Source organism: Sus scrofa, chromosome 1 (genome assembly GCF_054392235.1).
Source record: "Sus scrofa isolate SSC_HxYL_T2T_F1_AM1 chromosome 1, Sscrofa_HxYL_maternal_Yorkshire_Landrace_v2.0, whole genome shotgun sequence".
Classification (NCBI taxonomy): Eukaryota; Metazoa; Chordata; class Mammalia; order Artiodactyla; family Suidae; genus Sus; species Sus scrofa.
The window spans coordinates 138,805,221-138,831,889 of record NC_139383.1 but is presented as its reverse complement, the minus strand read 5'-3'; the positions used below and the strand labels follow the sequence as shown (position 1 = coordinate 138,831,889).

The following is a 26,669-nucleotide window of genomic DNA, read 5'->3' as shown; positions in this document are numbered from 1 at the left end:
GCGGAGGCGGGGCCTTAAGGGGAGAGGGCGGAGCCTCGGGCGGCAGCGGCGTCATGGCGGAAGCGGCTTTGGACGCCGTGCGCAGGGAGTTACGAGAATTCCCGGCTGCGGCGAGAGGTGAGTTGGGTGGCTGGTCGACCGACCTCCGAGCAACCTCAAGACCCTGGAGGGACTTGCTGGGAACCGGGTCCCAGACATTCTGTCGTGGCCCTTCCCACCCTTTCCTGTTGTGAAGGCTTTAAGGTGGTCGGTTCACTCTCTTTGAACTCTACTCTTCACTCAGGAAAAGACTCCTCCAAGCTGGGAGCACTACAGACTTTTTGGGAGGATTGGAGGCGGCTGTGCTGGTGATCCCTGGCTCTTCCTCTGCTGGGTTTTTATTTTTCTCCCTCTCTACCTTATTTTCTTTTTTCTATTTTCAAGTAGTTTCTTATCACCGAATAGTAACACAGGGACCTGGTTTAAAAAACAGCGGACTCATCTTGCTGGTCTCTGCCTCCGCTCATATTGTTCTTTTGACCTAGAAGCCTTTCCCGTAAAGCCCCCAAACCTATTCAGTTCTTCAAAACCAACCTTTAATCCTAACTCTGTCCTAGAAAATTTCAGCCCTAATTGAGCTTCCCTATCACTGAATTCTATTATCTGTTTTCCCTTTTGCAACTATTATATACCTTCTGCTTTACATCACTTGTCACTTGTACATGTTAATCTAATATACCCAACTAGACTGTAAACCTGACCAGAACAAGATATACGTCTGCTAGACATCTCCAGCATCCTTCAAAGAAAACAATAAAGGAGCTAAAAATAAATATCTATTAAATAACAGCAGACTTATAAATTCCCTCCCATCCCAGGCTCCAGTGTGCCTCATCCAGAAGTACACTGTTAATATCCACACCCACGTATGACTGACTGTATGTCTCCGTTTTTATATAAATGGTTGCCTGCTAAGCACACTCTTCTGTGTATCTTGAAAATCATTTCATATCACGCTACCTCAGTCTTTTCCACACCTGTTACTAGTGTTGCAGTTTACTTAGCCCACTATTGGTAGGCATTTAGGTCATTTCCAGTTTATTTTCAATACTGTAACGAATACCTTGAGTATTTAACAAGTCCTTAGTAAGCACTAAGTGTGCCAGGCTCTGTTCATTATGTTTAGGCTTTATCACTTATATCACTGAACAAAACAAATCTCTACCCTCGTAGAGCTTACATTCCTTTTTTTTTTTTTTTTTTTTTGCCATTTCTTGGGCCACTCCCACAGCATATGGAGGTTCCCAGGCTAGGGGTCTAATGGGAGCTGTAGCTGAGGCCTACGCCAGAGCCACAGCAATGCGGGATTTGAGCCACGTCTGCAACCTACACCACAGCTCATGGCAACGCCGGATCCTTAACCCACTGAGCAAGGCCAGGGACCAAACCCGCAACCTCATGGTTCCTCATCGGATTTGTTAACCACTGCGCCACAACGGGAACTCTGAGCTTATATTCTTTTTTTTTGCTTTTTAGGGTTGCACTCGTGGCATATGGAGGTTCCCAGGCTAGGGGGTCTAATCAGAGCTATAGCTGCCGGCCTACACCACAGCCACACCAGATCTGAGCAGCGTCTGTGAACTAAGCAGCGTCTGTGACCTACACCACAGCTCATGGCAATGCCAGTTCCTTAATCCACTGATCGAGGCCAGGGATTGAACCCACAACTTTATGGTTCCTAGTTGGATTCGTTTCCGCTGTGCCACAATGGGAACTCCTCATAGAGCTTACATTCTAAGTGAGGAGACAGTCAACCATAGGCACATTGAAATAAGTAAACAATATAGAAAAAGTGGGTTGCAAGATAAGTGCCATGGGATTAAAAAAAAAGCAAAATGAGGCTCAGGATGTGGGGCTGGGGTAGAGGCTACAAGTTCAAGTAAGAATTGAGGTGGAATTGCTATTGTGATTTCAGTGTGTTAAGGACCCAATGTTGTCTCTGTGAGGATGGTGTTAGGTTTCACTTAGTGGGTTAAGGATCCGGCATTGCTTTAAGCTGCGGCATAGGTCACAGGTGTGGCTCAGATCTGATGTTGCCTTGGCATAGTCTGGCAGCTGCAGCTCTGAATCAACCCCTAGCCTGGGAACTTCTATATGCTCCCAATGCGGCCATAAAAAGAAAAAAAGGGAGTTCCTGTCTTGGCTCAGTGGTAAAGAACCCAACTAGTATCCATAAGGATGTGGGTTCAGTCCCTGGCCTCGATCTGTGGGTAAAGGATCCGGTGTTGTGGTGAGCTGTGGTGTAGACCAGCTCTGATCGGACCCCTAGCCTGGGAAATTCCATATACTGCAGATGCAGCCCTAAAAAGACAAAAGAAAAAGCATTCAGGGTAGGCCTCCTTGCTAAGACGATGTTTGAACACTGGCTTGAAGCAGGAAGGGAATGGATGAGCTGAGCAGACCTCTGAGAGAAGAGTATTCCAGGTAGCGGGCACGGTAGGCAAATGCCCTAAGGTGGGAGTGTAACAGGTGTGTTCAAGGATTAGTGAGGAGGCACGTGTGCCTGGAGCAGAGTCTTTGGGCTCATGTATATTTTCGTTGGTTAAATTCCTAGCAGAGGAATTGTTGGACCAAAGGAATTGTTTGGGTCCTTTTTGAAATTCTCACTTGGAAGCCCCAGGAGGGAACAGTGGCCATTCTCCAAAGGAAATCTATTAAATGGTGGGAAAGTAGAACTGAAATAATTGCAGAAATTATAAAGAGTTAAAGAAAGAGGCAATTTCCACATATTTTAAAAATTTGAGTTCCTAGGTGGCCTAGGGGGTTGAGGGTCACTGCTGTGACTTGGGTCATTCCTGTGGGTTCAGTCCCTGTCCTGGGAACTTCTGCATGCTGTGGGTGCAGCCAAAAAGAAAAAAAAAATCCCTCCAATAGGGAGATTTATTGAGCCCCAAATCACACTCCCAGGTGACTGATTGCATGGGCTTTCGTGACTGGGAAGGCCCATTACCAGATTCCCCACCACCACCACCACCCTCGTTCCCTTACATCCCTGGCACCTTCCATCTTGCAACTCTAGCCAGTGAAGCAACCATATTTCTTTTTCAGTTTTTCCGGATCCACCAGGGTCTTCCCATACAGCTTCAATTTTTAACCTAAAGACATTTCACTTTTCAAGTGGTTGCAAGTTTGAGATGACCAGCATAGAGACTTGATCATCAGAAAGAGCACGTGGCCTCAGTGGTGAAAATGAGTGTAGTGGCCAAGACATTCAGGCTAGAACTCAAGGATGAAAACACAACGAAGCCTTATGCCCTTGATAAAAGCCGGGAGGAAGGCATTCCAGTCTGAGTGAGCAGCAGGAATGATGTTGGGCACCACCTGAATAGAGTGTGTGCTAAGGGGCAGGCCCCAGACAGGAGGAAACCAGACTGGAAAAGTAGGTTGGGCCTGATCACGGAGCACCTTGAATGTGTGTCCAGGCCAACTGCATTTTGTAAGGAGTAGTGGTAAGCCATCAAAGGACTTTTAACTAGGGGTGTGACAAGATGAGGTTTTATTTTAGGAAGATGACTGGGGCCAGGGTGCGGGATGCTTTGAGGAGTAGAATTAAGCCAAGGAAACCAGTTCGTTCACTGATGCAATCATCCAGCCTGGAAATGTTGGAGACTTTCATTCAACCATTAAGCAGATATTTACTGAGCACCTGCTATGTGCCAGGTACTAATTCTAGGTCCCAGGTATCATCAATGAACAAGAGAAGCATCCCTGTCCTTACGAGGTATACATTCTAGCAAGAGAGACTGGTAAACAGGATAAATATATAGTGTGTTAGATGGTAATAAATGACAGAATAAAAGGGGAAGGGGTATAAGGACTGTTGGGGGCAGGTTATAATTTTAAAAAGGGTGGCCAGGGAAGGAAGCATTATTAAAGTGACATTGGAAGACCCAAATGAACTAGTGTTGAATGTGGACACCAGCAGAGGAAAGGGGGGTGTGTGGCTCGAGACACATAGAAGGTAGAATGAACAAGACTTAGAAATAATCAATAGGATAACAGGAATGAGGGAGAAGAGAGTCTAAAAGAAGAGACTTTTTTGTTAGCGTGACATAGGGCCACTACTGACGTCCACACAGATGGCCCACTGGCACAGTCTGCCCAAGTGCACATGGCAGCCCTGGGTGTCTGAAGATGGTTCTGTTCAGTAAGACCAGAAAGACAGTTCAGCCCTTTCTTTTCCTCCAGGGGGTTTGTGTAGCAGTCTGTCTCCCCAGTTGTGAGCTTCTTGAGATGATGCTCAGATCATCCCTTAAAACCTCCACGTTGGCCAAGCCAAGTATGGAGCACATTTTGGGTGCTAGTGTATACTACCATTTGAGGGGGTTTTCCAGAACCTTGTCCTACCCACCAGCATTGGCTGTGAGGCCTCAGCCCTGCTCATTCTGGAGCTCCCAGCCCTGCCTCAGTGGCTGCCTTTCCTAATGGATGTCAGGAGGTTGGCCACTCCAGAGTGGGGAGGCCAAGGGTCTGCTATGCAGGGCCAGACCTGTCCCTGTGGAGGGTTTGGGTTATGGGCTGAGCAGCAGCCCCTGGCCCTGTGGATTCTTAGGGGCCATCCTGATGTGTTTGTGGATGTCTCACACTTTCTCCCTTAAATTTCACTCATTCTTCTATTGCTGGTTGTCCAGGGCCCTTTGGTCAACTATAGGCATTGCCTGGCAACACAGTGTGGCCTGCCGAGAGAGGATATCTCTCTCTCTTTTTTTCCTTCTTTTTAGGGCCGCACCTACAGCATATGGAAGTTCCCAGGCTAGGGGTTGAATAGTTCCCAGGCTAAGTCATAGGCATAGCAACTCGGGATCTGAGCTGGGCCTTCGATGTACACCACAGCTCATGGCAATGCTGGATCCTTAGCCCACTGAGCCAGGCCAGCGATCAAACCTGCATCCTCATGGATACTAGGTGGGTTCATTACCCTGAGTCACAATGAGAACTCCATAGAGAGGACATCTCTTATGCAGGCTGTGGGGCAGCTACTGGGTACTGTTGGCTTCAGCCCCCCTGCCTGCCCCCTTTCTCTCAGAGCTTAGTGTGCCTCTTGCTGTGCCCTACCTGGACGAGGTCCCCAGTCCACTCCACTTCTACCGGGACTGGGTCTGCCCCAACAGGCCCTGCATCATCCGAAATGCCCTGCAGCACTGGCCAGCCCTCCAGAAGTGGTCCCTCCAGTACCTCAGGTGGGGGCTGCCCTGGGTGGGGGTGGGGATGGGGCGGTGCTTTGTGGCATCTGGGCATGGCCTGAATGTCTTTTCTTCCAGAGCCACTGTGGGCTCCACCGAGGTGAGTGTGGCTGTGACCCCAGATGGTTATGCAGATGCCGTGCGAGGGGATCGCTTTGTGATGCCCGCTGAGCGCCGCCTGCCCCTGAGCTGTGTGTTAGACGTGCTGGAGGGCCGAGCCAAGCACCCTGGGGTCCTCTACGTGCAGAAGCAGTGCTCCAACTTGCCCAACGAGCTGCCCCAGCTGCTTCCTGATCTGGAGCCCCATGTGCCCTGGGCCTCTGAGGCTCTGGGTGAGTGGAGATGGGGCTGGGCAGGGAAGAAATGGGAAGGAGGGAGCCAGATCTGCTTGCCACTTGGCTCCCTTTGGTGATGACGGCTTATAACCTAGGCCTCATTGGGTCAGGTCCCTAGGTCTCAATTTCATTTCAGTGAACTTAAGAAGATTGCCACCCTTCTTTCTGCCCCAGGGGACAGAGATCCCTTGCCATGCTTGCCCACCTCTGCCCCTTCTCCTTGCTCTTTCCCTGGAGACCCAACATTACTACCTGGTGGTAGTTCCCAGCCTGGTTTTGGGGATGACCTCTTCCAATTGCCTTCTCTCCTCTGGATCCACAGGAAAGATGCCTGATGCTGTGAACTTCTGGCTGGGAGAGGCAGCTGCAGTGACATCCTGTAGGTGTCAGGGGAATAGAAGCGGGGGAGGTGTATGGGAAGGAAGGTGAGGCTGAGTGAGGAAGGCTGGGCCTGGATGAAAGTTGACTGACTATTCTCTAAGGTTTCTGGGATCTGGTGGCGGGGGTGTGGGGCGGGACTTCCTCAACAGCTCAAGTGATTTAGGGTGCCCAAGGCATGGGGGTAGGGGACACTATATCCTCTAAGTCCCTAGAATGCACTCTGAAGGCCAGCTCGATCTGGGGATGAAGGCAAAGAACCCTCTTTGTGCAAATTCCCCTCTTGGTGAAAATGAGCCCAGGGTGAGCATTGAGACCCTGGCGGGCAGGGGTCTGAGATTCCGTATGCCTGCCAGACTCCTTGCCCCCCTGCCCTGGGCCAGCTCTGACTTTGTGAGCTCTTCTGTCACACCATAAGCTGTCATGGGGTGTAGGGCCCCAAGCATGATCATCTGCCCCCACTAACCCCACCCACTGGGCCTTCTTTGTGTCACTAGTGCATAAGGACCACTATGAGAACCTCTACTGCGTGGTCTCGGGAGAGAAACACTTCCTGCTGCATCCACCCAGCGACCGGCCCTTCATTCCCTATGGTAGGGGGTGCAGCCTGCAAGGGCTGGGGAGCAGGTGGCCAAGGGGGCAGCCAGGAGCCCGGGGTGGGCTGGGCTCCAGGCCTGAGGTGTGGACACAGCATCTCCATTGTGCTAGGACCCCTGGCCCTCTTGCCCCTGCACCCAGGGAACAGGTGGGAGGGACTGGCAAGCTCCAGGCCCTTTGAAGATCCCCACACCTTTCTCCATCTGTCTTCAGAACTGTACACACCAGCAACCTACCAGCTAAGTGAAGAGGGCTGCTTCAAGATGGTGGATGAAGAGGCCATGGAGAAGGTATCTGCCTTGTTTCTGGGCCCTGGGGAGAGGGGAGGTTAGGAGGCTGGGCTCTGAGGAGCAGGCATAAAAGAAATGGGGGAAGTTCCTATTGTGGCTCAGCAGATTGCGAGCCCAACTAGTATCCATGAGGATGCAGGTTTGATCCCTGGCCTCGCTCAGTTGGTTAAGGATCCGACATTGCTGTGAGCTATGGTGTAGGTCACAGACTCCAATTTGCCCCCGAGCCTGGGAACTTCCATATGCCACAGGTGCAGCCCTAAAAAAGAGAGAAATGGGGTGGTGGCAGTTTGCTCTGAAAATCCCTATGTCTGGGGCCTCCCAGTGCTGCCCAAGGCAGGGCCCAAAGTGTTTACCTTTGAGAGGGAGAGAGCTGGAGGGCTTGGGGGCTTTGGCCCGCTTCCTCGAATGTGCTGTGCCCCCAGGTGCCGTGGATCCCACTGGACCCCTTGGCTCCAGACCTGGTCCGGTACCCCAGTTACCGTCAGGCCCAGGCCCTTCACTGCACTGTGCGGGCTGGCGATGTGCTCTACCTGCCGGCCCTGTGGTTCCACCATGTCCAGCAGTCGCACGGCTGCATTGCAGGTGAGGGGCTGCCCGGGTTCCCTGGCTGTGGCTGTGGAAGCGTGGGTTTGAAGGGGCACCCTCATGCTCCAGGCTCCATTCTCCCTGCAGTGAATTTCTGGTACGACATGGAGTATGACCTCAAGTACAGTTACTTCCAGCTGCTTGACTCCCTCACTAAGGCCGCAGGCCTCAACTGACGGAGCCCTGGTTGTCATTGCCAAGAACAGTTTGTGGAAAAGGTCGGCGCCCCTCCCAGGCCGGTTCTAGAGGCAGACTGGAGTCGGAGGTGCTGGCTGCCAGTGGGGGTTAGGGTCGGCTTTGACGGATCCGAAGGCACCAGGCAGGCCTGAGTGTGGGCTCCTGGGATGTCGGCGCCCAGGTGAGGCAGCAGCAGCCTGTACTGGAAGAGGGGTGGGCTCAGGGCAGCCCCGGGCAAGTTACTGCCTCAGAGCATTGGTGTCCTGTCTGTGAAACGGAGATAATGATGGGTCCTGCCACACGGGGTGATAGAGCCGAGGTCTGTAGGATGGCACAGGCCCAGCGCAGAGGAAGTGATCAATAAAAGGCAGCTTGACTCACGTGTGCTGAGACTCCCTTGCGGTTGCCTTCTGTGCTCTGGTGAGGGCTGGAAGGTTCAGGTGAATGTTTCCTGAACCTTGGTTGGGGGTGAGGGCTGGGGCCTGCAGTGCTCTCTGTCCCGTAGAACCATCGTGGCCTCCCTGGGACGGGCAGGCTGACCTCAGTCTTGGTGTAGCTCTGTGGTGTGGAACTCATTGACTCAGGGCCTGTAAAGCTCTTCCTAGCTGTGCTTGTTTGCTCTTGTCCTCCAGCTCCTGGGCAGCTGGTGGGGTCTGCTGATCAGGGGGTCACCCTCGTTGCTCTTGTAACAAGCGCTGACAGGAGGGAACAGAAACCCCTGTCCCTCCTGAGGCTATTCCCCGATGAAGGAGTGGGTCCCCACACTCAGAACCCCCTTCCCTGCCCCATCCCGGCTCTGGAAACCGAAGAGCCCTCTTTCCTGGGTGCCAGCCCAGGGGCCTCCTCCTCAGCCACCCAGTACCAGCTCCAAGGTGGAGGCAGCCTGGCAGGCAGCCTTGAAGGGCTGTTGCATAGAACAAGACGCAGCCCTGCCAGGTTATGCTGGGGCCTGGGGTGCTCCTCTCACATTGGCCAAGGGCATCCATCAAGACCGGGCGGTTCTGTCACCCTGGCACCAGGAGGTTGCAAAAGGCCCTGCAACAGGGGATGCGGCTCTTAGGTTTGGCACTGCTCTGGGGCCCACTCCCTGCTTTCCAGACCTCAGGCCCCACCTTCCAGGTTCCTGCTCAGCCGCTGACAGTGAGCTTCCTTAGGGGCTGTCCCTTGAGGTCTAGGCCTGGATAGTGGGGCAGAGGGGGCATGGGCCCAGGTGGAGATGGCTGGAGAGAACCCGTCTTCGGGTGTGTTGAACCCCCAGCACGAGGGTGTCAGTGGCTCCAGGTAGGATTAAGGTGTCTCATTTCCTGGACAGGAGGCTGGTCCAGGAGTGGGTGTGGGGCTTGGGTGGAGCGGAGGCGGTTGGGAGGAACTGGGGAGGAGCTTGGGGCCAGCTGGGACATCCCTGGCTCTGGGTTAAAAAGCTGACAGTCCTCAGTCCTGCAGGCACTGCTCGTCATTCCTTGCTCCAAAGACTCTGCCCCATGGCTCTGGTAAGACCCAGTAGGGCACTGGTCCCTCTGGTGCCTGCTTAATGCTGCTGCTTAAGGGAGCACTGGGCTTCTTCAGTGTTTGCTGGCCTTGGCCCGGGGTGGGCAGTGGAGGCTAGGGAGGAGGCAGGGTCTTGGGATGCGGGATCATCCTGAGTTCTTCCTGCTGTCCTGAGATGGCCTCCAGACAGAGCTCCCTGGCACCGTGGTTTGGGGCCTTGAGAACTCAGTCTCCCAGCTGCTGTCCTGGGGCCCCAGAGGAAGTGGCTGCTCCCGTGCTCCCTCTGACTCAGTTGCTTGGGGTGTGGGGGCCCCAGGGCTGACACTGATGGATGGGCTTCTCCAGCTCTGCCTCTGAACTCCATCCATCAGGGCTCTCCATGAGGCAGGGCTGAAGGCCAAAAGGAAGAGTTGGTTGGCACAGGTTCTACCTCCCCAGACCCACGGTCGTGGGTTTGGATGGGGCCACCTGGGGACCATCTTTAGCCTGAACTTGTAGCACCTAGAGGACCAGAGAGCCTGTGCGTGGTCCTGAGTTGACAGCTGCTGTCCCTAGCCTAGTGGAGAGACCATTTCCAGAATTACCTTTCGACCAAAGATGGAGAGGCTGGGAAGCAGCTCAAGCAGGGAGACCAAGGCCAAGTGGTGCCCTGTCATACCTCTTCCCCTCCCTCTGTAGCCATCCACAGACCCTCTGCCGCTCTGGGCCCCTGCCACCCAAGACCAGCCTCAAGTTTGCTTAGTAAAGGGGAGCCAGGGATGTGGGGTGGGAAGAGTTGGATACTGTACCGGGAAGCAGATCAGTGTGGGGGCTGTGAGGACAAGTCAAGCTAGTATGGCCCAATCCTGGCCCTAGGTCTTAGGCAAGCAACTACCTAGCCTTTCTGTGCCTCAGTTTCCTTGTGGGGCTGGTCATAATAAGTAGTCCCCACGCAGAGGGTGGGTGGGTGATTAAATTGGGTTTGTATACATAAAACCCTTGGACCAGAGCCAGCACAGTGTTGTGTAAGACTTGGCAGGAGTCATCAGGAGATATCACAGCCGCCTTTTGGCTCAGGACTCTGGTGGGTGGGGGACAGGCCTGAAGCTGGGCAGGTTCAGGATGAGGCCTCAAGGTGTCACCCTAGCCTTCCCTTTGGCCCGTGTTGCCTTTGGGCCCGTCAGCCAGCAGTAAACCTATTTCTCCCGCCTCTGTAGGCAAAGGTGCCTGGGACCTGCTTGCTCACCATTCGTGTCCTGCAGGCCCATGGCCTGCCCTCCAAGGACCTAGGTGAGCGCTGGGCTCAGGGAGGGCAGTAGTTCTGCAGCAGGATTCGGAGTGAGGCAGGGCAGTGGGAAGAGATGTGACTAGGGCCGGGCACGCAGGGTGGTCCTGGAGAGGATGCTGGGAGGGGTACCGGGTGGAACATAGAGATTGGGCCTGCACCTCCTGGCCCAGCCCCGCTCCATCCTCGCTTGGTCTCCTGGGACTGCCTGTGATGGAAGCAGCGGGTCTGGGAAGGGCCCTTGGCCATCACCGGGAGCTTGTTCTTCCTTCCCACAGTGAGCCCCTCCGACTGCTATGTGACTCTGTGGCTGCCCACGGCCTCCAGCCACCAGCTCCAGACACGCATGGTCAAAAACAGCAGAAATCCCATCTGGAATCAGAGCTTTCACTTCCGAATCCACAGCCAACTCAAGGTGGGCGGGCGTTGGCCCTGGCCCTGCTCACTGTCCCGGTCCACCCACGGCCCCTTGTTTCCTGTCCCACCCCTTTCCTGCAGCCCCCTCACTCTGTTCCTCTTTCAGAACGTCGTGCAACTCAAAGTCTTTGACCAGGACTTCCTGACCAAGGATGACCCCATGTTGTCAGTGCTGTTTGACGTGGGGACTTTGCGGGCTGGGGAGTCGCGGCGCGAGAGCTTCTCATTGAACCCTCAGGCAAGACTGTGTGTGGGGCAGCGGAGGGCCTCAGCCCTAGGAAGGGGGTGTTTTGAAGGGTGGCCAGGTACATGGCTGTCTTCTCCAGTGAGTGGTCCAGGCTTCCTGGTATCCCAGAGGCCTCTGTCTGCTAAGAGCTGCAGTCCATCAAAGAGCAGTCCTGGAGTTCCTGTTGCAGCTCAACAGGTTACAAACCTCACTAGTATCCAAGAGGATATGGGTTTGATTCCTGGCTTTTCTCAGTGGCTAAAGGATTTGGCATGGCTGTGGTGTAGGTTGGTGGCTACAGCTTCGATTTGACCCCTAGCCTGGGAACCTCCACATGCCGCAAGTGCGGCCCTAAAAAGCCAAAAAAAAAAGGGGGGGGGGAGCAGTCCTGCTTTTTTTCTGGCTTGGTCCCTAAGCCAAGGGCAGCTTTCTTGGAGCAGAGAAGGAGGGCAGTGACTCTCCTCGCCACTGAGACCTCAGCAGCCCAGGTCTACAAACACATAAACTCTCTCACTTATACTCCTCACACTTGCTAACTTGCTTCTCTCTGTCCAGGGTGAGGAGCGGCTAGAAGTTGAATTTCGGCTGCAGAGTCTGTGAGTTGGGCCGTGGGGCACATTCCTGATGGGAGTGATCATGGGAAGGCCTGAACCCAGCATACCCGGAGCTCACTCTTCCCAGAGAGGCATTAGGGTGGAGGGGGCGAGCCTGGGCTTCCTTGAGGGGTGAGAACCTTGGAACTCCAACTCTGGCTCAAGGTCTGTGGGGGCTTTTTCCAGAACTGATTGTGAGCAGCTCGTCAGCAACGGCATCCTGGTGGTGAGTCTAGAACCCTCCCTCCTGCCATCTGCTCACGCTCCTCCCCAGGCCTGCAGCTCGGGCCCACCGTACGGTAGAGTTGGGGAGGCCCTGGGATTTCAGTTCAAGAGGGCACACCCCCAAGCATATGTTCAGTGACTCAGGGCCAAGGTAATACACTGCTGAGGAGCAGGAGCCAGGGTGCTGGGAGGCTGAGGTCTCCACAGAGAAGGGGCTAGAGTCTGAGGGGTTCTCTTTATGACCCAGGCCCGGGAGCTCTCCTGCTTGCATGTTCGACTAGAGAAGGCTGGAGACCAGAAGGGTGAGCCCCCGACCCACTGGAAGAGCTCCCAGCTCTCAGCCCTTGTCTTCCCCTTTCTAAGGGGACCCTGGAGGGGATCTGGCACTGGCTTCCCCCAGTTCTCAGGCAGGAGCAGGGGCTGGGGGCCGAATCCACTCTGGAGCATTTGCCCTCAGTCCTCAGGGTGGCTGTGGCAGAGCCCCATCTCCCTTCCTCCATCTCAGTAGGGGGAGGGAAGCGCCCCCACCCCTGGTCCCTTCAGCTGAGATCCCGTTCCCAGCCTCTCTGCTCTGGTTCCTATTTCCAGAGTCAGAGGGCAGAGTGCAGCTTGTGGTTCCTGGGTCCTGTGAGGGTCCACAGGAGGCCTCTGTGGGCACCGGCCCCTGGCACTTCCACTGGCCAGCCTGCTGGGAGCAGGAACTGAGGATTCACCTGCAGGTAGACTGTTGTTCTGTCCCAGTACCGCTCTGTCCCTGCTGAGCTCTCCTCCCTCCTTCCCTGAGCACCTCCTTCCAGCCTGCCCCTCTGCTCACCCCGAGTCCCCTCCCCATCACTCCCTGGCAGAGTCAGTACCCTGTGAAGTGTGGGGTTAACCTTGGCCTTCTATCCCCCTTCCTACTGCTTCTCTGTCATCCCTCCGGGCAATCAGCGAGGCTTTGTGGTAACCAAAGGCTGGAGATTCTTAGGTCTTCCTTCATCCTGTCTGCAGGATGCCCCCCAAGAGCAACTGAAGGTGCCCCTGAGGGCCCTGCCCTCTGGCCAGGTGGTGAGACTCGTCTTCCCTACCTCCCAGGTACTGGTCACCTGGTAGAAGAAAGCCAGTTGCATGGGCAGGGCTGGTCTGCTTCTGCCCTTGGGTCCTGCCCTGGACAAAGGCTGGGCCAGGCTCACAGGAGAGGGGTCCTCTGAGCATCTCTGCCTTCAGGCCTCGGGCTGGCCCCTGTGGAAGATGGCTGGGGCCCGAGAGAGCATGGGGCCATCATGGGAAACGGCTTGGGCTGGGGGAGGGGAACAGGGAGGCCCCTTTTAGTAACTAGGGCATTCATGGTTTTCAGGAGCCCATGATGAGGGTGGAGCTGGAAAACAAAGAAGGGTAAGAGTCTGGCTGGGCCCTGGGAAAGGTCATGGGGAGCGACAGCCAGGGCACTCAGCCTGGAGGAGCGAGGGGTGGTGGGGCAGCTCCTAGCAAGACTGACAATCATGAATCTTAAGGTGCTCGGGGCTTTCTCCGAGGGTGGGGTGCGAGGTGCAGGAGCCTTGGCAGATGAAGGCTCTTTTTCTTAAATTTCGCATGCATTCCTAACTTAGTCAGAGGGGTGGGTGCCTAGCCCAGTGTCTGGCACCTGGGAGGCACATGATATTTGGCTGGAAACCCAGATGGCAGGTGGAAGCATGGTTAGAGGCACAGAGAAGGCAAGGAGCAAAGTCGGGCCGCTCTGGGAGGTAGACTTGTGGGTGGGCCTCAGCTGCCCCTCAGGAGACGGGAGGAGCTGCTCACGCTGGTCCTCTGCAGGCCTGGGAGCTTAGCTCCCCACCAGGAAAAGGGGTGACCCCATCTCCTCTGGAGTCATTTTTGGGTGGATGATGCAGAGAGGCCCACAGACAGAAGTAGATCCCTGGTCCTAGGTCTCGGTAGGGTATGCTGAGTCCTGCCGAGGGTCCATGGTGACTGAAGCTCTTCAGTCACCGCTTTCCTGGTCCTGTGAATTAGCTGTGCTGCACTCCCCAGGGGTGTCTCTGCAAGGATCTGGCTTCATCTTCTCCACCTCAGAGTCCACACCCCGCACTTCAGTCAGATCACAGGAGCAGGGGTGAGGGGTGGGGAGAGGAGAGGAGAGGATGGCGGTGGGCTTTTTAGGGCAGGCAGGCTGGCCCGCTTCCCTTTCTGTGACGAGGCCGGGAGCTGCCTCATGGTCCCCTCCTTCTCATCCAGGCCCAGGGAGCTGGCTGTGCGGCTGGGCTGCAAGCCCTGTGCCGAGGAGCAGGCCTTCCTGAGCAGGAGGAAGCAGGTGGTGGCCAAGGCCCTGAAGCAGGCCCTGCAGCTGGATGGAGACCTGCAGGAGGACGAGGTCTGGGGACAGAGCTGGACTGGGTGGGGGTCCTCTGGCCCAGTGCTGGATGCTGGAACTGGTTGTGCCCTAACCAGACCAGAGCTGGTGCCGAGGCAGGCTTGGACCCTGCTCTACTTCCCTCTCACTGGGCTGTTGTCAGGAGCTTGGTCACATCAAATGCAGGGCACTGCAAAAGGCACCAGGCACTGATGAGCTGCCCGCTGGCCTAGCCTGCCTTCTGTTTCTTGATCCTCAGCCTGGTTCAGGTTTTGAGACTGGGCCCAGTGTGTTTGATCAGTGGGGCATACAGCCTAAGGGCTGTCTGCTGGCCTGGGGCAATCCCTGGAGGTACAGCTCCATCTCGGGCATCTCCCAGGAAAATAACCTCTTCTTGCAGGAGGGGGAGGGGTGGCTATGTGGGAGACTTTGGAGGTGGCCCTGGGGCTTCAAGAAATCAGTCACCAGACTCCTCAGGGGCTGGAGGTGAGGAAATGAGGCCTGGAACTTGGCCATTTCTCCCGGAGTTCTTGAAACCAAACAAGCCTGACCCTTGCAAGGTTACTTCCAACTAGACCCTTCTCCACAGGCCTGACCTGATTAGGTCCCCAGAGCCCTGATCCATCTTGGCTGGCCTTAGCTGTGGGTGGGCTGAGTGGCCATTTGGCTTGCTCCCTCCTCTTCCTGAGGCTTGGCCTTCCCTGTCCCTAAGGCCTCTCTGAGCCTGGTTGTCCCCTTTTCAGATCCCAGTGATAGCTGTTATGGCCACCGGTGGGGGGACCCGGGCCATGACTTCCCTGTATGGGCAGCTGGCTGGCCTGAAGGAGCTGGGCCTCTTGGATTGCATCTCCTACATCACAGGGGCCTCGGGTGCCACCTGGTGAGCTGGAAGGAGGTGGTGTGCAGGGCCTGGGGGTGGCTAGCTGGGTCCTGGGGCAGGGGCAGGGAGGTGGTGGCGGTGGTAAGGCTCTCAGACTCCACAGGTCCCTCTGACCAGATTGGAAAGGGTGGGAGACCAAGAGCCAGAAAGAAAGGTGCGCAGGGGGACCTGCTAGTTTCTGTTGGGCTGTTATCCCAGAGTAGAGAGCCCAAGGCATGCACTGGGGTCCTTGAGGGATGAGCCCCTGGCTTTGGCTTTTCCCAGGGCTTTGGCCAACCTCTACGAGGACCCAGAGTGGTCTCAGAAGGACCTGGTGGGACCCATCGAGTCACTGAAGACCCAGGTGACCAAGAGCAAGCTGGGCGTGCTGGCCCCCAGCCAGCTGTGGCGGTACCGGCAGGAGCTGGCCGAGCGTGCCCGCCTGGGCTACCCGACCTGCTTCACCGACCTGTGGGCCCTGGTCAGCGAGGCACTGCTGCATGACCAGGTATGGGAGGGGTATGAGTGGGAGCAGGGAACCGGGTGGTCAGAGCCGGGGCCCCAGGAGGCCATGGCTTCAGGTTCAAATTCTCTTCCTCCAGCCCCACGACCACAAACTCTCAGACCAGCGGGAGGCCCTGAGTCATGGCCAGAACCCTCTGCCCATCTACTGTGCCCTCAACACCAAGGAAAAGGGTCTGACCACCTTTGAATTTGGGGGTGAGCAGCCCTGGAGCTGAGACCTGTGCTCTTGCAATTGGAAGGGTGAGAGGTAGCTGGGCCTGTGTGTGAAGGTGGGTGTGGCACCCACTGCTTCGGGGCCTGGTCCCATGCTTTCCAGAGCCTGTCATCCTCCCAGAGTCACTCTGGCTTCGGGATGGAAGCAGGGGCCGTGGGTCCCATGCTTAGGGTGCCAGCGACAAGGCCAAACCTCCTGGTCAGCAGGCTCCCTGACGTGGGGCCCCGGTAGGTGTGGTGGGGCCCGATGGGTGGGTCCTCAGGTTCTGGGCCCCAAGGCGAGCCTGTGTGGCCTCTTCACAGAGTGGTGTGAGTTCTCCCCCTATGAGATTGGCTTTCCCAAGTACGGCGCCTTCATCCCCTCCGAGCTCTTTGGCTCTCAGTTCTTCATGGGGCGCCTGACAAAGCAGCTTCCTGAGTCCCGCATCTGCTTCCTGGAAGGTGAGGGTGACTGGTAGGTGGGACAATGGGACCCAGGGAGATGGTGAGCCCAGAGGTCCCAGCTCAGTCACTGGGATGTTCCCTGGTCCCCACTGGGCTGAGGGGAAAGGTCAGACTGTTCCTCCCATGTCTTCTCCTCAGGTATCTGGAGCAACCTGTACACAGCCAACCTCCAGGACAGCTTGTATTGGTCCTCCGAGCCCAGCCAGTTTTGGGACCGCTGGGCACAGGATCAGATCAGCCTGGGTAGGTTGGGATGTATTGGGGAGCTTCGGGGTAGCCCTCAGGCCTTCATGAGTCCACAGAGGCCAGAATAAAGGTCCAAGGGTCCCCGTGTCTCCTCTTCTTGATTGCAGACAAGGACCAGGTCCCCCTTCTGAAGGTAGAAGAGCCTCCCACAGTGGCCGGCAGGATAGCTGAGTTTTTCACTGACCTTCTGACATGGCGTCCACTTGCCCAGACCACCCACAATTTCCTACGTGGCCTCTCTTTCCACAAGGACTACTACCAGCATCCTCACTTCTCTGCCTGGAAAGGTATCTGCTTTTCTCCCCCTGGTCCAGCTCTCGAAAGTCTTTCCATGGCCGTCCTGGGGTCCCTGGTCCAGACACGCACACTCTCTAGCCCCTTGGCGCCATGCCCTTTGAGCTCAGGTCCCTGAGTTGCCTGGAGCCGGAGCCCCCTCTTCCTCTCACGTTGGGGTCAGGGCACATGTATGGGGCCTCGGGAGCTGAGGTGCTGCTTTGGCAGGAGGGAGTAGGAGGCAGAGGGTAGAGCCTTCCATTAGCAGCAAGGAGCTGGCATGAGGCTGCGGGGGCCGGTGCCCTCAGCACACATGGCAGCCGCTCTCTACTCGATCCCCCAACTTTTCCAGCCACCAAACTGGATGGCTTCCCCAACCAGCTGACCCCTGCAGAGCCCCACCTGTGCCTGCTGGATGTTGGCTACCTCATCAATACTAGCTGCCCACCTCTCCTGCGCCCCACACGGGATGTGGACCTCATCCTGTCGCTGGATTACAACCTCCACGGAGCCTTCCAGGTGGGCTGAGTGCAGTCTTGGGGGGAAGGGGGCAACCCCAGGCCTGGCCTCAGCTGGCCTGACATCCTCACTCTGGAGAGATCTGCTTTGGAGTCTGGTGTTCAGGCCAGCTTCCCTTAGGGACTGTGACAGTGACACTATGTGAGTGAGTGAAAGGCTGTGGATTCAGTGAATTCACCCCACCAGGGAACTTTGCGGGATGGGGAAGCTGGAGATTTTTTTTTTATCCTTTTTAGAGCCACACCCGCAGCATATGGAGGTTCCCAGTCTAGGGGTTGAATCAGAGCTGTAGCTGCCAGCCTACACCACAGCTCACAGCAAACACTAATGCCAGATCCTTAACCCACTGAGCAAGGCCAGGGATCAAACCTTTGTCCTCATGGATGCTAGTCAGATTTGTTAATCATTGAGCCACGATGGGAACTCCACTGGCAATGTTTTAAACTGCATTTTATATTTGAGTCTTTTGCTGCACCTGCAGCCTGGGTTTTCTCACTTTGAGTTTCGGGTCTCATGAAGGATTTTGCCTCCCAAGTTCAGAACTGGGGTCAGCGGCGGTGGGGGTTCATTGGCAGCCCAGTTTGGCTGAGGCCAGAAGAGCTGGTGCAGAAGGGCTGCCAGGCTTAGAGCATTTCCCCAGGCTGGACTCTTGGATGCACTAGCATCTTACTTGGCATCTGGGCACTTAGTGCCACGTCCTGGTGGACCCCTGTGTTCATTCAGTCCAGTGTGGATACCAGGAGCCCATGGGCCCATCCTGCTGATGCCCCTTCTGCCTGTCCTGCAGCAGCTGCAGCTCCTGGGCCAGTTCTGCCAGGAGCAGGGCATCCCGTTCCCACCCATCTCGCCCAGCCCGGAGGAACAGTGCCAGCCCCAGGAGTGCCACCTCTTCTTGGACCCCGCCTGCCCTGATGCCCCCGCTGTGCTGCACTTCCCTCTGGTCAATGCCTCCTTCCGGGAGCACTCAGCCCCTGGTGAGCCACCACCCGTCCTCTGTCCTTTATGCCTCCCCCAGGTGACCCTAAACCCACCCTCCACCCCAGCACATTTCCCCCATCCTGGCTTCTCTCCACAGGAGTCCGGCGGACAGCGGAGGAGCAGGAGGCAGGGCAAGTGAACCTCTCTTCCTCCGACTCCCCCTACCACTTCTCGAAGGTGACCTACAGCCAGGAGGACACAGACAAGCTGCTCCGTCTGACGCAGTACAACATCTGCAACAACCGGGAGCGGCTGCTGGAGGCCCTTCGTGAGGCTGTGCAGCGGCGGAGGCAGCGCCGGCCCGAGTGACAAGCAGTGAATGGGGGTGGGGATGCTGTGACTTCCTGGGGGGCCTCTAGCTCAGCCCCATGGCCCCTGACTTTCAGTCTGGTTCCCCACCTGCCTTGATGCTCTGGCTGAGTTGTGATGGAGACGACCATCAACAAGTTCCGGAGCCTCTGGGGGTTTGGACAACCCAGCCGTGGGATCTTGCCCTCTAAGTAGCTCATCAAGGTGCCCAGCACCACTCAGACCTGGCACTGAAGCCAGCAGCACCCCTGCCATGGATGCTCTGGAGTAGGTCGAGGGATTTAAACAGGGGCTGGGCCCACTCTTCTCAGGCCGGGAGAGGCCTTGTCCTCATACTGTGGCTGGAGAGGATTTGGAGGTTCCGCTAGAGGGGGGCCAGTATTGGCCATGTTTGTGTACGTGCCCAGCGCCCCGTGACCTGCGTCTCCTTTCCTGTCCCTGCCACCTCGAGTAGCTATACAGAGTGAGATAGAGTACTTTATGTATTACAGGGGCTCATACAAATGTGACGCGTTATGGAGATTTCTGTCATTGCTGCCAAGAGGGGACCTGTCATTCCACCGTCTTAGTTACACAGGGCAAGACTGGTTTAGAAAACAAAATATCTCCCAGGCACCTTAACAAAGCTGGCGAGTCAGCCTGGGCTGCCCCCGAAGAGCTGGCTGTGAGCTCCTGGCCCTGTCTGCTCCACTCCAGCCCAAGCTCTGCAAGCAGAGAGGCCACTTGGGCCTGGAGGTCTTGCTGCTGCAGCCCTGGCCCTGCTCAGGTGACTCACAGGCAAACCAGCCAGCACCCCCATCCTCCTCACCCAGGACTCGAAGGGCTGCTTCCTGTCCCATGGTAGGGGTGGCAGGACCTGGGACCAGGTGTTAAGGGTGTGACTTCAGCAGGCTGTAATGTTGGCAGGGCCCCTCTCCTAACACGGAACCGTCTATTCCAGAAGTTGGTCCTCAGGGGCCTGGGAGCTCAGTCTCATGGTCCCCTCTCGGGTGTCCTCGCATGTAGCCCTGAGGTTCGACGCCACCTCAGGGTCTGCTTCAGGGCCCAGACCTGTTGGGAGAATGGGGAGGTAGAGTGAATTTAGGGCCTAGCTGCCCCAGAATCTTCTCTGAGCACCAGTGCCCCAGACCCCTGGCCTTCCTCAGAATACCTCCCTCCTTCTAAGACGGATGTGGGATGGAGGTCCTGGGAGGCAGCTGCAGGAGTGACCGTAAGGTGTGGGGTGGATGGGAGATGGCTGATTCTCACCATCCAGCTCACTGCATCATCTGCCCTGGGTGTGTGGCTGGAGGCACAGAGCACAAATGGCAGCCCTGATAACCTTCGAAGCCACTGGGTCCTGGACAAGGCCTGCTCACCCCGGAACACATCACCTGAATCCTAAGTTGGAACCTGTGGGCCCTGCAGGCGTGGACATTACACCAGACACCTCAGCCGCGGTGGCCACCCTCTGTTGGGATGTGAGTGATCTCTCAGCCGTGAGGCTGAGTGTGAAGTCTGTATGCTGGGTCAGTGTGTGAACCTGAGTGGGGGTCTGGGTGACATCCTGACTCCCAGCCCCTCTAGGACACTCCCCCCCACCCCCTGTCCTCTTAGAGCAGGGACCTGGTCCTTGACTGGGGAAAGCCTGGGGGGGGTGGGGCAGGCACAGGGGGGCCTGGCGAGCAGTGCTGCATCTTGGAGAGAAGGGGAGGAGGACAGCGAAGAGGGAGAGTGTGTGGGCCCCAGGCAGGCTCCATGGCACATGGACAGGGAAGCCAGTACCCTTACCGTGGCTCTGGCCTGGGCAGGACAGCCGCCGGGAGCCTTGTGCAGTTTCCTTGGCAGGGCCAGCCGTCTGCAGGAGCTCCACAGGCTGCTGGGGGCCGGTGCACGTTTGCATCCCCTTCAATGGGAAGGGCAGGGGACAGCCGTGGAATCTGGGGAAAGGGAGCCTCAGGGTCCAGACTCTGTTGTCAGTTTGGGCAAGGGTGGCTCCACACCCGAGCAGTCTGAGTCCTAGGGCCTTGGGATTCGGAGGGTAGCATCTGTGCCTGTCATGGAGATGACACCCCACACCCAGGTGCCTACCTGAGCGGAGCAGCCATGCCAGGCACCCTCTCGACTGAGTACTCAGCCAGGAAGCCCAGGGGTCTGGCTCGGAGCTCTGGGCTCAGACTGGAAGCTGCAGAGCAAAGGAAGGGCAGTGGTCCGCCTCGCCTCGAGCGGATGCAAGGTGATCTGCAGCAGTAGATGTCCTGCCCACCCCTTCCTCCTCGCCATGGCCTCAGTGTTTGTGTCCTCCCCTAACCTCCTACCTTGGAATCCTAACCCCAAGATGAGGAGCCTTTAGGAAGTAATCGGGTCGTGAGGGTGGAGCCCTTTTCAAGGAGACCCCAGAGGGCAACCTCGCCCCTCCCCCACATGAGCACAGCACGGAGGCGCCTTCTGCCCCTTCTCTCACCAGATGGCCAGCCTGCCGGCACCTTGATCATGGACTTCTCAGCTTCCAGAACTGTGAGAAGTAAATGTCTGTTGTTCATAATCTACCTGGGCCATGGTGTATCTGTTATAGCGCCCAAATAGACCAAGGTGCCTGCTTCTGGAGGCTGTGCACATGTCAAGCCTTGCCCAAAGGGCGGTGCGGCCCAAGCCCAGTGCTCAGGGCCAGGTTCCCTCGGTGCACCGACCCTCCTGGAAGACAGATGCTGATGGGCTCAGAAAGGCTTAGCCTGGAGAAACTCAGGTCCCTTTGGGATTCTGGAAGGAGAGCCTTGGGGAGAACAGAGACCCTGTGAGGCACAGAGCCAGGAACCCAGAGCGACTCCTGGTGGGCCTCTGAACACCCTGCATGTGGAGCCTATCAGTAATGACAGATTTCTGGTCGACGGGCTGCTTTCTATGTGTCCCTCCTAGTAGTAGAACTGGGCTTGGCCACTGTCTGCAAGACACCCCAAGGGAGGTGCATTCAGAGCTGTTTCAAGACTGGATGGTTAGAAAAGGCCTCCGTATCGGAGCAGAGCACGGGGAAGCCCATGAGCATCCTTGAGGGCTCAGGGGAATCAGACTCCAAAATGGGTGGAACAGAACCAGGAGGCTGTCAGGAGATGGACTTGGCCCCATCTTTGCTACTAATTGGCTGTGTGATCTTTGGCAAGTTGCTTACACTCTCTGGGCCTTAAATTGAAAAACAAATCCCACTTACCTCTCAGGCATAGAGGTACTAGATGTGAAACTTCCAAGGATGCATGAAACATCAGTACCTTGGGGCCCAGGGACTCAATGCCCCCCACCCCCCTAACCCCTAGAATTCCCCTGGAACCTACCTGCCACACTGCTCAGGGCGCCATGCCAGCTCTCAGTCTGTCCTTCAGGTGGTGCTGCAAACAGGGGCTCTACCCCAGACCGCCTGCCACCCAGACAGTCATGGGTCAGACTCTGCCTCCCATGGAGGGACCCCTGCCTCCAGCTCTCTCAGCTGCAAGGGGAGGCAAGGCCTGTGGGGGTCAACGTTTCCCGGGGCCACTGTCTCCCGCTGCAGCCCTCACCTTAAGGAGAAAGTGTGTTTTCCATCATGGTGACCCCTTGGTCTTTTATCCTGCATTTCCATGAGGCCAAGGATGGCTGTGGGAGCCGTGTCCTGAGGAGCCATGAGAGGCAGGGTTTACCACGCCCATCTCTGCTTTTCGCCTTGGGGCCTCCTTTGTCCTCTGCCTGCCCTCCCACTGCCCACACCTCAGCTGCCGTCCTGGCATTCTGGAGCGGGCTCTGGCAGCTGCCCCCCAAGGACCCCCAGCAGTGCCCCTGGGGACTCCAGCTGCGCTGTGGAGAGAAGGTGGTGAGGCCGCAGCAGCTGTACACAAGGATGGGCTGTAGCAGCCTTGTCACAGCCTGTGTCTCCAGAGGCTCCCAGGGAAAGTACTGGACTGGACCAAGGTGCCCACGGGGAAGAGGGAGCCAGAGGGTAACTTCCAGGGAAAACAGGAGGAGGAAGAAGAGGGGCCCAGCTCTAGCCGGGTGAGGGCAGAAGCCGTGAAGTGGCCCCAAGGAGCCAGACTGTCCCAATAATGCAGGGAGGTGCTGTGGTATCCACTACAGCTCCAGGCACCGGGACCCTCTGAGCACTTCGAGTGGGTCTGTGGAGGGGAGCGGCTGCAGGAGTCTCTGGCACTAACCTGCCTCCCCCCAGGCAGGAGCTGCTGCTTAGGTTCCAAAATTCCTCCCATGGTAGGTGCACCCTTTGCATCCTGAAAATGCAAGATGGGGCTGGGGAATGTCATGACCAGCACAGAGGACAGGTTCTGTCTGGAAGGTGGAGGGGGGAGACATGTAACCTCATCCCCAATGACCCCGCCCCCTGCGGAGACAGTGGTGGCAAAAATCACACATGGTGGCCCCATGGAGACACCTGTTGCAGGTCCCACATCTCAGCCAGGGGTACTTCAAGCCCCCAGCTTCCCAAGAGGCTCTGCTGGAGGGAGGTCAGCCTGCTGCCAACTCTCCTGGGTTTCGGCCCCTTCACCTGCTGCTTCTGTCCCATCTTGGGGAGAGAAGCCAGGCCAGGCCATCTCCCCACATCCCTGCTACCCAGACAGAGTACCTGTCTCCTCACTGTTCTTCATCTCTTCCTGCTCCAGTTCAGGGGATGCCCCTCTCACCCCAGGCCCAGTGCGCCCTAGCCCACCAGGAAATGGGGGTGATAGGACGCTGCAGCCAGCAAGGGCTTTTCCCAAAGATTGCCTTCCCAAAGTGTCAGATGTGGGCTCAGTGCCTGGGGAGACCCCGACTCAGGCTGTGACCAGGACCACTCCCGCCATCCCACAGTGCGCCCTCACCCCAGCCTCCGCTCACCCCTGCCTTCCTCTGCAGTTGGGTGAACTTCTCTTCCTGGACAGCCAGCAGCTTTTCTAAGTCCTGGTGTCTGCGGAGCAGCAGCTCCACATCTGATACTGAGTGCTGGAGAGAAGCAAGCCAGGGTGAGGCCCAGCTCGAGGGGATGCAGAGAGCCATGCCCTCAGCCTCCACTACCCGGTCTGGGTGCCAGTGAGCAGACGAGCAGCAAAAGATGCCCTTGGCTGTAGCTTCCAAGTGGTGCAGCCACCTAAGGGGTAGGGACTTGGCTCACCCCACAGTTGGGGTCCAGCAGGAGGCCCTCCCGGGAGGCCAGCCAGGCCTCAGCTTGGTCCAGCCCCTGACGCAGCTTCTGCAGACACCAGCTCTCCTCACAGTGTTCCCGGCGCAGGGCCCAGGCCTCTTTGAGTGCCTGCAGCCACACTTCCAGCTCCTGCAGACACTCTGTCACCTGGTGGGAGGGGACGCTGTGGGTGAGATGCTCAGGCAGAGCCACCAGGTAGGCAGGGCTGGAGGCCCTGGCAGAGGGGTCAAGGGGAGACCATGAGGCCTGGACCCTCCCCGTCCCTGCCTGGCCTTCCCTTCCTGCTGGGAGTCCCGAGGCCTTGGGTAACTGCACTGAGTACCAGAGCTCACCCCCAGACCCATCTCTGTGCTCATACTTCCAGGGACATGAAGTGGCTGTTGTTCACAAGCTGCTGCCCTTCCTGCTGTGCATTCTGGGCTTGAAGGCAGTGATCCTTGATTTCTTGCCCCAGTGCCTCGTGCTGCTCCAGGAGCCGCTCAGCCCCAGGCACATCCCCAGCCAGCTCCTCTGAGCAGACCAGCACCTGCTTCTCCTGAGCCCATGCTCTGTGGGGCAGGGAAAGGAAGCTGCCATCAGGGCCTGGAGGAGAAACTGGGGTGGGGTGGGGGGGCAGGGGGCAGGGCATGGCTCCCTAAAAAGCTGGAGTGACCCCTCCCCACTCTCTAGGGCAGAGCTAAACCAAGAGCCAGGGGCAGGATACCACTTACAGTAGGTTCTGACAACGGCCAAGGAAGGCATGGCCCTGGGCAGCCTGTTCCAGCTGCTGAGCCCGCTCCTGCACCTTCACATTCAGGGTGGCCCAGGCCTCCTGCACCTCAGCCAGCTGCTTGGCCAGGCCCTCCTGAGACACAGGGTATAACTGGCCCAGCCGGCAGGCCTCCGTCTGCACATGTGCCATCTCTTTCTCCATGGCTGCCAGTTCCCTCTGCCGCCAAAACACAGGGTCAGCCCTGCCCCCACTGTTCCTGGCAACCTGATGCTTGCTCCTCTTGGGGGACACCCATTCTCTTTGAGGTGTTTGGCTCTGCTCTGCAACCTGGGCAAGCAGGTCCTCCCTTCCCAGCTCGGTGGGCCCCTGACCCACGGGTTCAGGATGAAGGGCAGAAGGGCAGGCCTCGGGGCATGGACACTCACCTCCAGGCATCTGTGCCGTTGCTGCAGGGTCTGTACTGATGACAGGCTGCAGCCATAGGCATCTCTTGCCAGCAGGGCGGCTTTCTCCTGCATCCAGCCCTGGAGCTCGGCTGCCACCTGCTCAAAGCCGCGCACCTCACGAGCTGCAGTCAGGTTCTGGGAGAGGAGGGAGGGCCTGCTCTGGCCAGGGTCCTCTTTCCTGGAGATGTGGCCTCCTGGGCCACCTCCTTTTAAACAGGGAGGTCCATGGTGCTTGGTGACTCATTCATGATTACCAGGTACAGAAAGTGCCCCAGATGAGGCAGCTGCTCTGTGAATGGGTGATGTTACTGATAACAGGGTGAGGTCTGGGTGCTGTGAGGAGAGGGTCTTCAGTGCCCAACTCCTGAGAAAGGCAGAGATGGAAGCGGGAATGGATCCATGGAGGTGAGGGTTGTTTTGGGGAATCTGGCTGAGAAGGGGGTTGGCTCAGGAGGCTGGCGAGCCAGGACCCTCAGACACAGCAGTCCTGGCTTGTGGGCTCTGACAGATGATCCAGGAGCTGGGCTGTTTTCTAGAAACTGCCAGTTGTAGCTGAGAGCTAAGGTCATGGAGGAACACTGAGGATTTCCTCAGCATACAAATCCATTCCGAGTATGAAAAAGTGAGTGGGTTTGGAGTTCCCACTGTAGCTCAGGAGTGATGAACCCGACTAATATCCATGAGGACGCAGGTTCGATCCCTGGTCTCACTCAGTGGCTTAAGGATCCAACATTGCCATGAGCTGTGGTGTAGGTTGCAGCTCGGATCCCACATTGCTGTGGCTGAGGTATAGGCCAGCAGCTACAGCTCCAATTCACCCCTAGCCTGGGAACTTCCACATGCCGTGAGTGCAGCCTTAAAAAGACTTAAAAAAATTAAAAAAAAAAAAAGAGTGGGTAGATGGAGTGATGTCACCTGGTTAGTGTGTGTGGTGAAGGACAAGAGAGCACAGGGCGAGTGTCTTAATAAACCTGAAGTCTGTGTTGGGGGTGGGGCTTAGAGGGGGCCTGAAGCCGACCAGGCATGTGCTTCCCATTTCTCTCTGGAGGTACAGAGAGACTTGGAGAGGACTGAGGGTTTTGAGACTTTTGATCTGCTTGGCACTGGGAGTTAGAGGCAGCCACCACCCTACACACACACACACACACACACACACACACACACACACACACGCACACACACAGCTGGTGGGGCTGCCTGGTCCAGGCCGAAGGCACAGATGTCCCTGCCCCTTGGCTGCCCCCACGTACCTGTGTGCGGACTTTCACTGCTCCATCCAGCCTCTCCCAAGCGGCCTCAATGCGACTCCTCTGTGGTTGGATCTGGGGAGAGAACCTGGGGGCTGCCCGTTCCAGGGAGGCTGCCCGCTCCCGCAGGGCCTGCACCTTGGCCTGCCCCAGGCTGTGGACTTCCTTTCTGAAAGCATCGAACTTCTCTTCCAGCACCTGCAGGGCAAGGGCCGCGGAGGTCACTCTGGATGCGGTGTCTAGCAGCCTCCAAAACTGACAAAGGGCTTCTCTCTCTGCTGAGGTCCCTCAGCCCTGCCTCTAGAATTGCAGGGATCCTCCCAGAGCCCCACACTTCCCGTCTGCTCCTCCACCCCCACCCCTCCCTCTCTACCCTTTCAAGTCACTCAATCCCCTCTCCTCCCGGTTCGCTCAGGAAGGACTCACCTTGACAGCCTCCAGGTCCTGCCCATAGTCCTGTGACTCAGCAGTGGCCACCCTGCTGGCCAGCCAGGTGTCCAGGAGCAGGACTTCCCGCTCCAGTTGGTGCAGCTGCATCTGCTCCCTCAGGCCTTGCCCCCTGCTCTCTGCTCTCTGGAGCAGCCCAGAGTGGGTCTTCCTCACTGAATGCATCTGGGCCAGCACCTTGGGGCTGT

The 26,669-nt window shown here is 57.1% G+C and overlaps 3 protein-coding genes across 4 annotated transcripts in view; 2 read left to right on the top strand and 1 right to left on the bottom strand.

Moving 5' to 3' along the window:
• Positions 1 to 52: 52 nt before the first annotated feature.
• Positions 53 to 18,999, top strand: JMJD7 (jumonji domain containing 7). Of its 2 annotated transcripts, XM_085000362.1 has the most exons (20): positions 7,628 to 7,768; positions 10,272 to 10,344; positions 10,618 to 10,754; positions 10,863 to 10,994; positions 11,538 to 11,578; positions 11,762 to 11,801; positions 12,048 to 12,102; positions 12,389 to 12,519; positions 12,791 to 12,874; positions 13,137 to 13,174; positions 14,015 to 14,150; positions 14,873 to 15,009; positions 15,274 to 15,496; positions 15,591 to 15,708; positions 16,030 to 16,167; positions 16,309 to 16,413; positions 16,524 to 16,703; positions 17,042 to 17,208; positions 17,996 to 18,182; positions 18,284 to 18,999. In XM_085000362.1, the coding sequence occupies exons 3-20, from the start codon at positions 10,686 to 10,688 to the stop codon at positions 18,493 to 18,495; spliced, it is 2,193 nt and encodes a 730-aa protein (XP_084856488.1). In that variant the 5' UTR covers positions 7,628 to 7,768; positions 10,272 to 10,344; positions 10,618 to 10,685; the 3' UTR covers positions 18,496 to 18,999. The 2 variants fall into 2 exon arrangements, with proteins under 2 accessions (NP_001191173.1, XP_084856488.1); NM_001204244.1 differs by lacking the exons at positions 10,272 to 10,344; positions 10,618 to 10,754; positions 10,863 to 10,994; ... (14 more) ...; positions 17,996 to 18,182; positions 18,284 to 18,999 and adding exons at positions 53 to 117; positions 5,066 to 5,219; positions 5,301 to 5,554; ... (2 more) ...; positions 6,746 to 6,822; positions 7,248 to 7,407 and having other exon boundaries at positions 7,498 to 7,971.
• PLA2G4B (phospholipase A2 group IVB) lies at positions 8,975 to 18,539 on the top strand. Its single transcript, NM_001204400.1, is given in 20 exon segments — positions 8,975 to 9,077; positions 10,272 to 10,344; positions 10,618 to 10,754; positions 10,863 to 10,994; positions 11,538 to 11,578; positions 11,762 to 11,801; positions 12,048 to 12,102; positions 12,389 to 12,519; positions 12,791 to 12,874; positions 13,137 to 13,174; positions 14,015 to 14,150; positions 14,873 to 15,009; positions 15,274 to 15,496; positions 15,591 to 15,708; positions 16,030 to 16,167; positions 16,309 to 16,413; positions 16,524 to 16,703; positions 17,042 to 17,208; positions 17,996 to 18,182; positions 18,284 to 18,539. Coding segments are annotated over 20 exon segments (2,343 nt in total). The 5' UTR covers positions 8,975 to 9,068; the 3' UTR covers positions 18,496 to 18,539.
• Positions 18,960 to 26,669, bottom strand: part of SPTBN5 (spectrin beta, non-erythrocytic 5) — a 51,352-nt gene continuing 43,642 nt past the window's right edge. Inside the window, 14 exon segments of the mRNA XM_085013907.1 lie at positions 18,960 to 19,545; positions 20,266 to 20,414; positions 20,566 to 20,659; positions 20,939 to 20,989; positions 21,801 to 21,883; positions 22,023 to 22,114; positions 22,650 to 22,721; positions 23,326 to 23,430; positions 23,600 to 23,776; positions 23,988 to 24,177; positions 24,340 to 24,557; positions 24,767 to 24,922; positions 26,038 to 26,232; positions 26,461 to 26,665. Coding sequence (XP_084870033.1) covers positions 19,427 to 19,545; positions 20,266 to 20,414; positions 20,566 to 20,659; positions 20,939 to 20,989; positions 21,801 to 21,883; positions 22,023 to 22,114; positions 22,650 to 22,721; positions 23,326 to 23,430; positions 23,600 to 23,776; positions 23,988 to 24,177; positions 24,340 to 24,557; positions 24,767 to 24,922; positions 26,038 to 26,232; positions 26,461 to 26,665 — 1,906 coding nt within the window. The 3' untranslated portion in view covers positions 18,960 to 19,426.

What these genes read in the sequence shown, in the direction of transcription:
- JMJD7 (XM_085000362.1), top strand. Translation starts at nt 10,686, where the DNA reads ATGGTCAAAAACAGCAGAAATCCCATCTGGAATCAGAGCTTTCACTTC. An exon ending in AGGCACTGCTGCATGACCAG is followed by an intron (nt 15,497 to 15,590) that starts GTATGGGAGGGG and finishes CTCTTCCTCCAG; the next exon opens with CCCCACGACCACAAACTCTC. An exon ending in CCGCATCTGCTTCCTGGAAG is followed by an intron (nt 16,168 to 16,308) that starts GTGAGGGTGACT and finishes TCTTCTCCTCAG; the next exon opens with GTATCTGGAGCAACCTGTAC.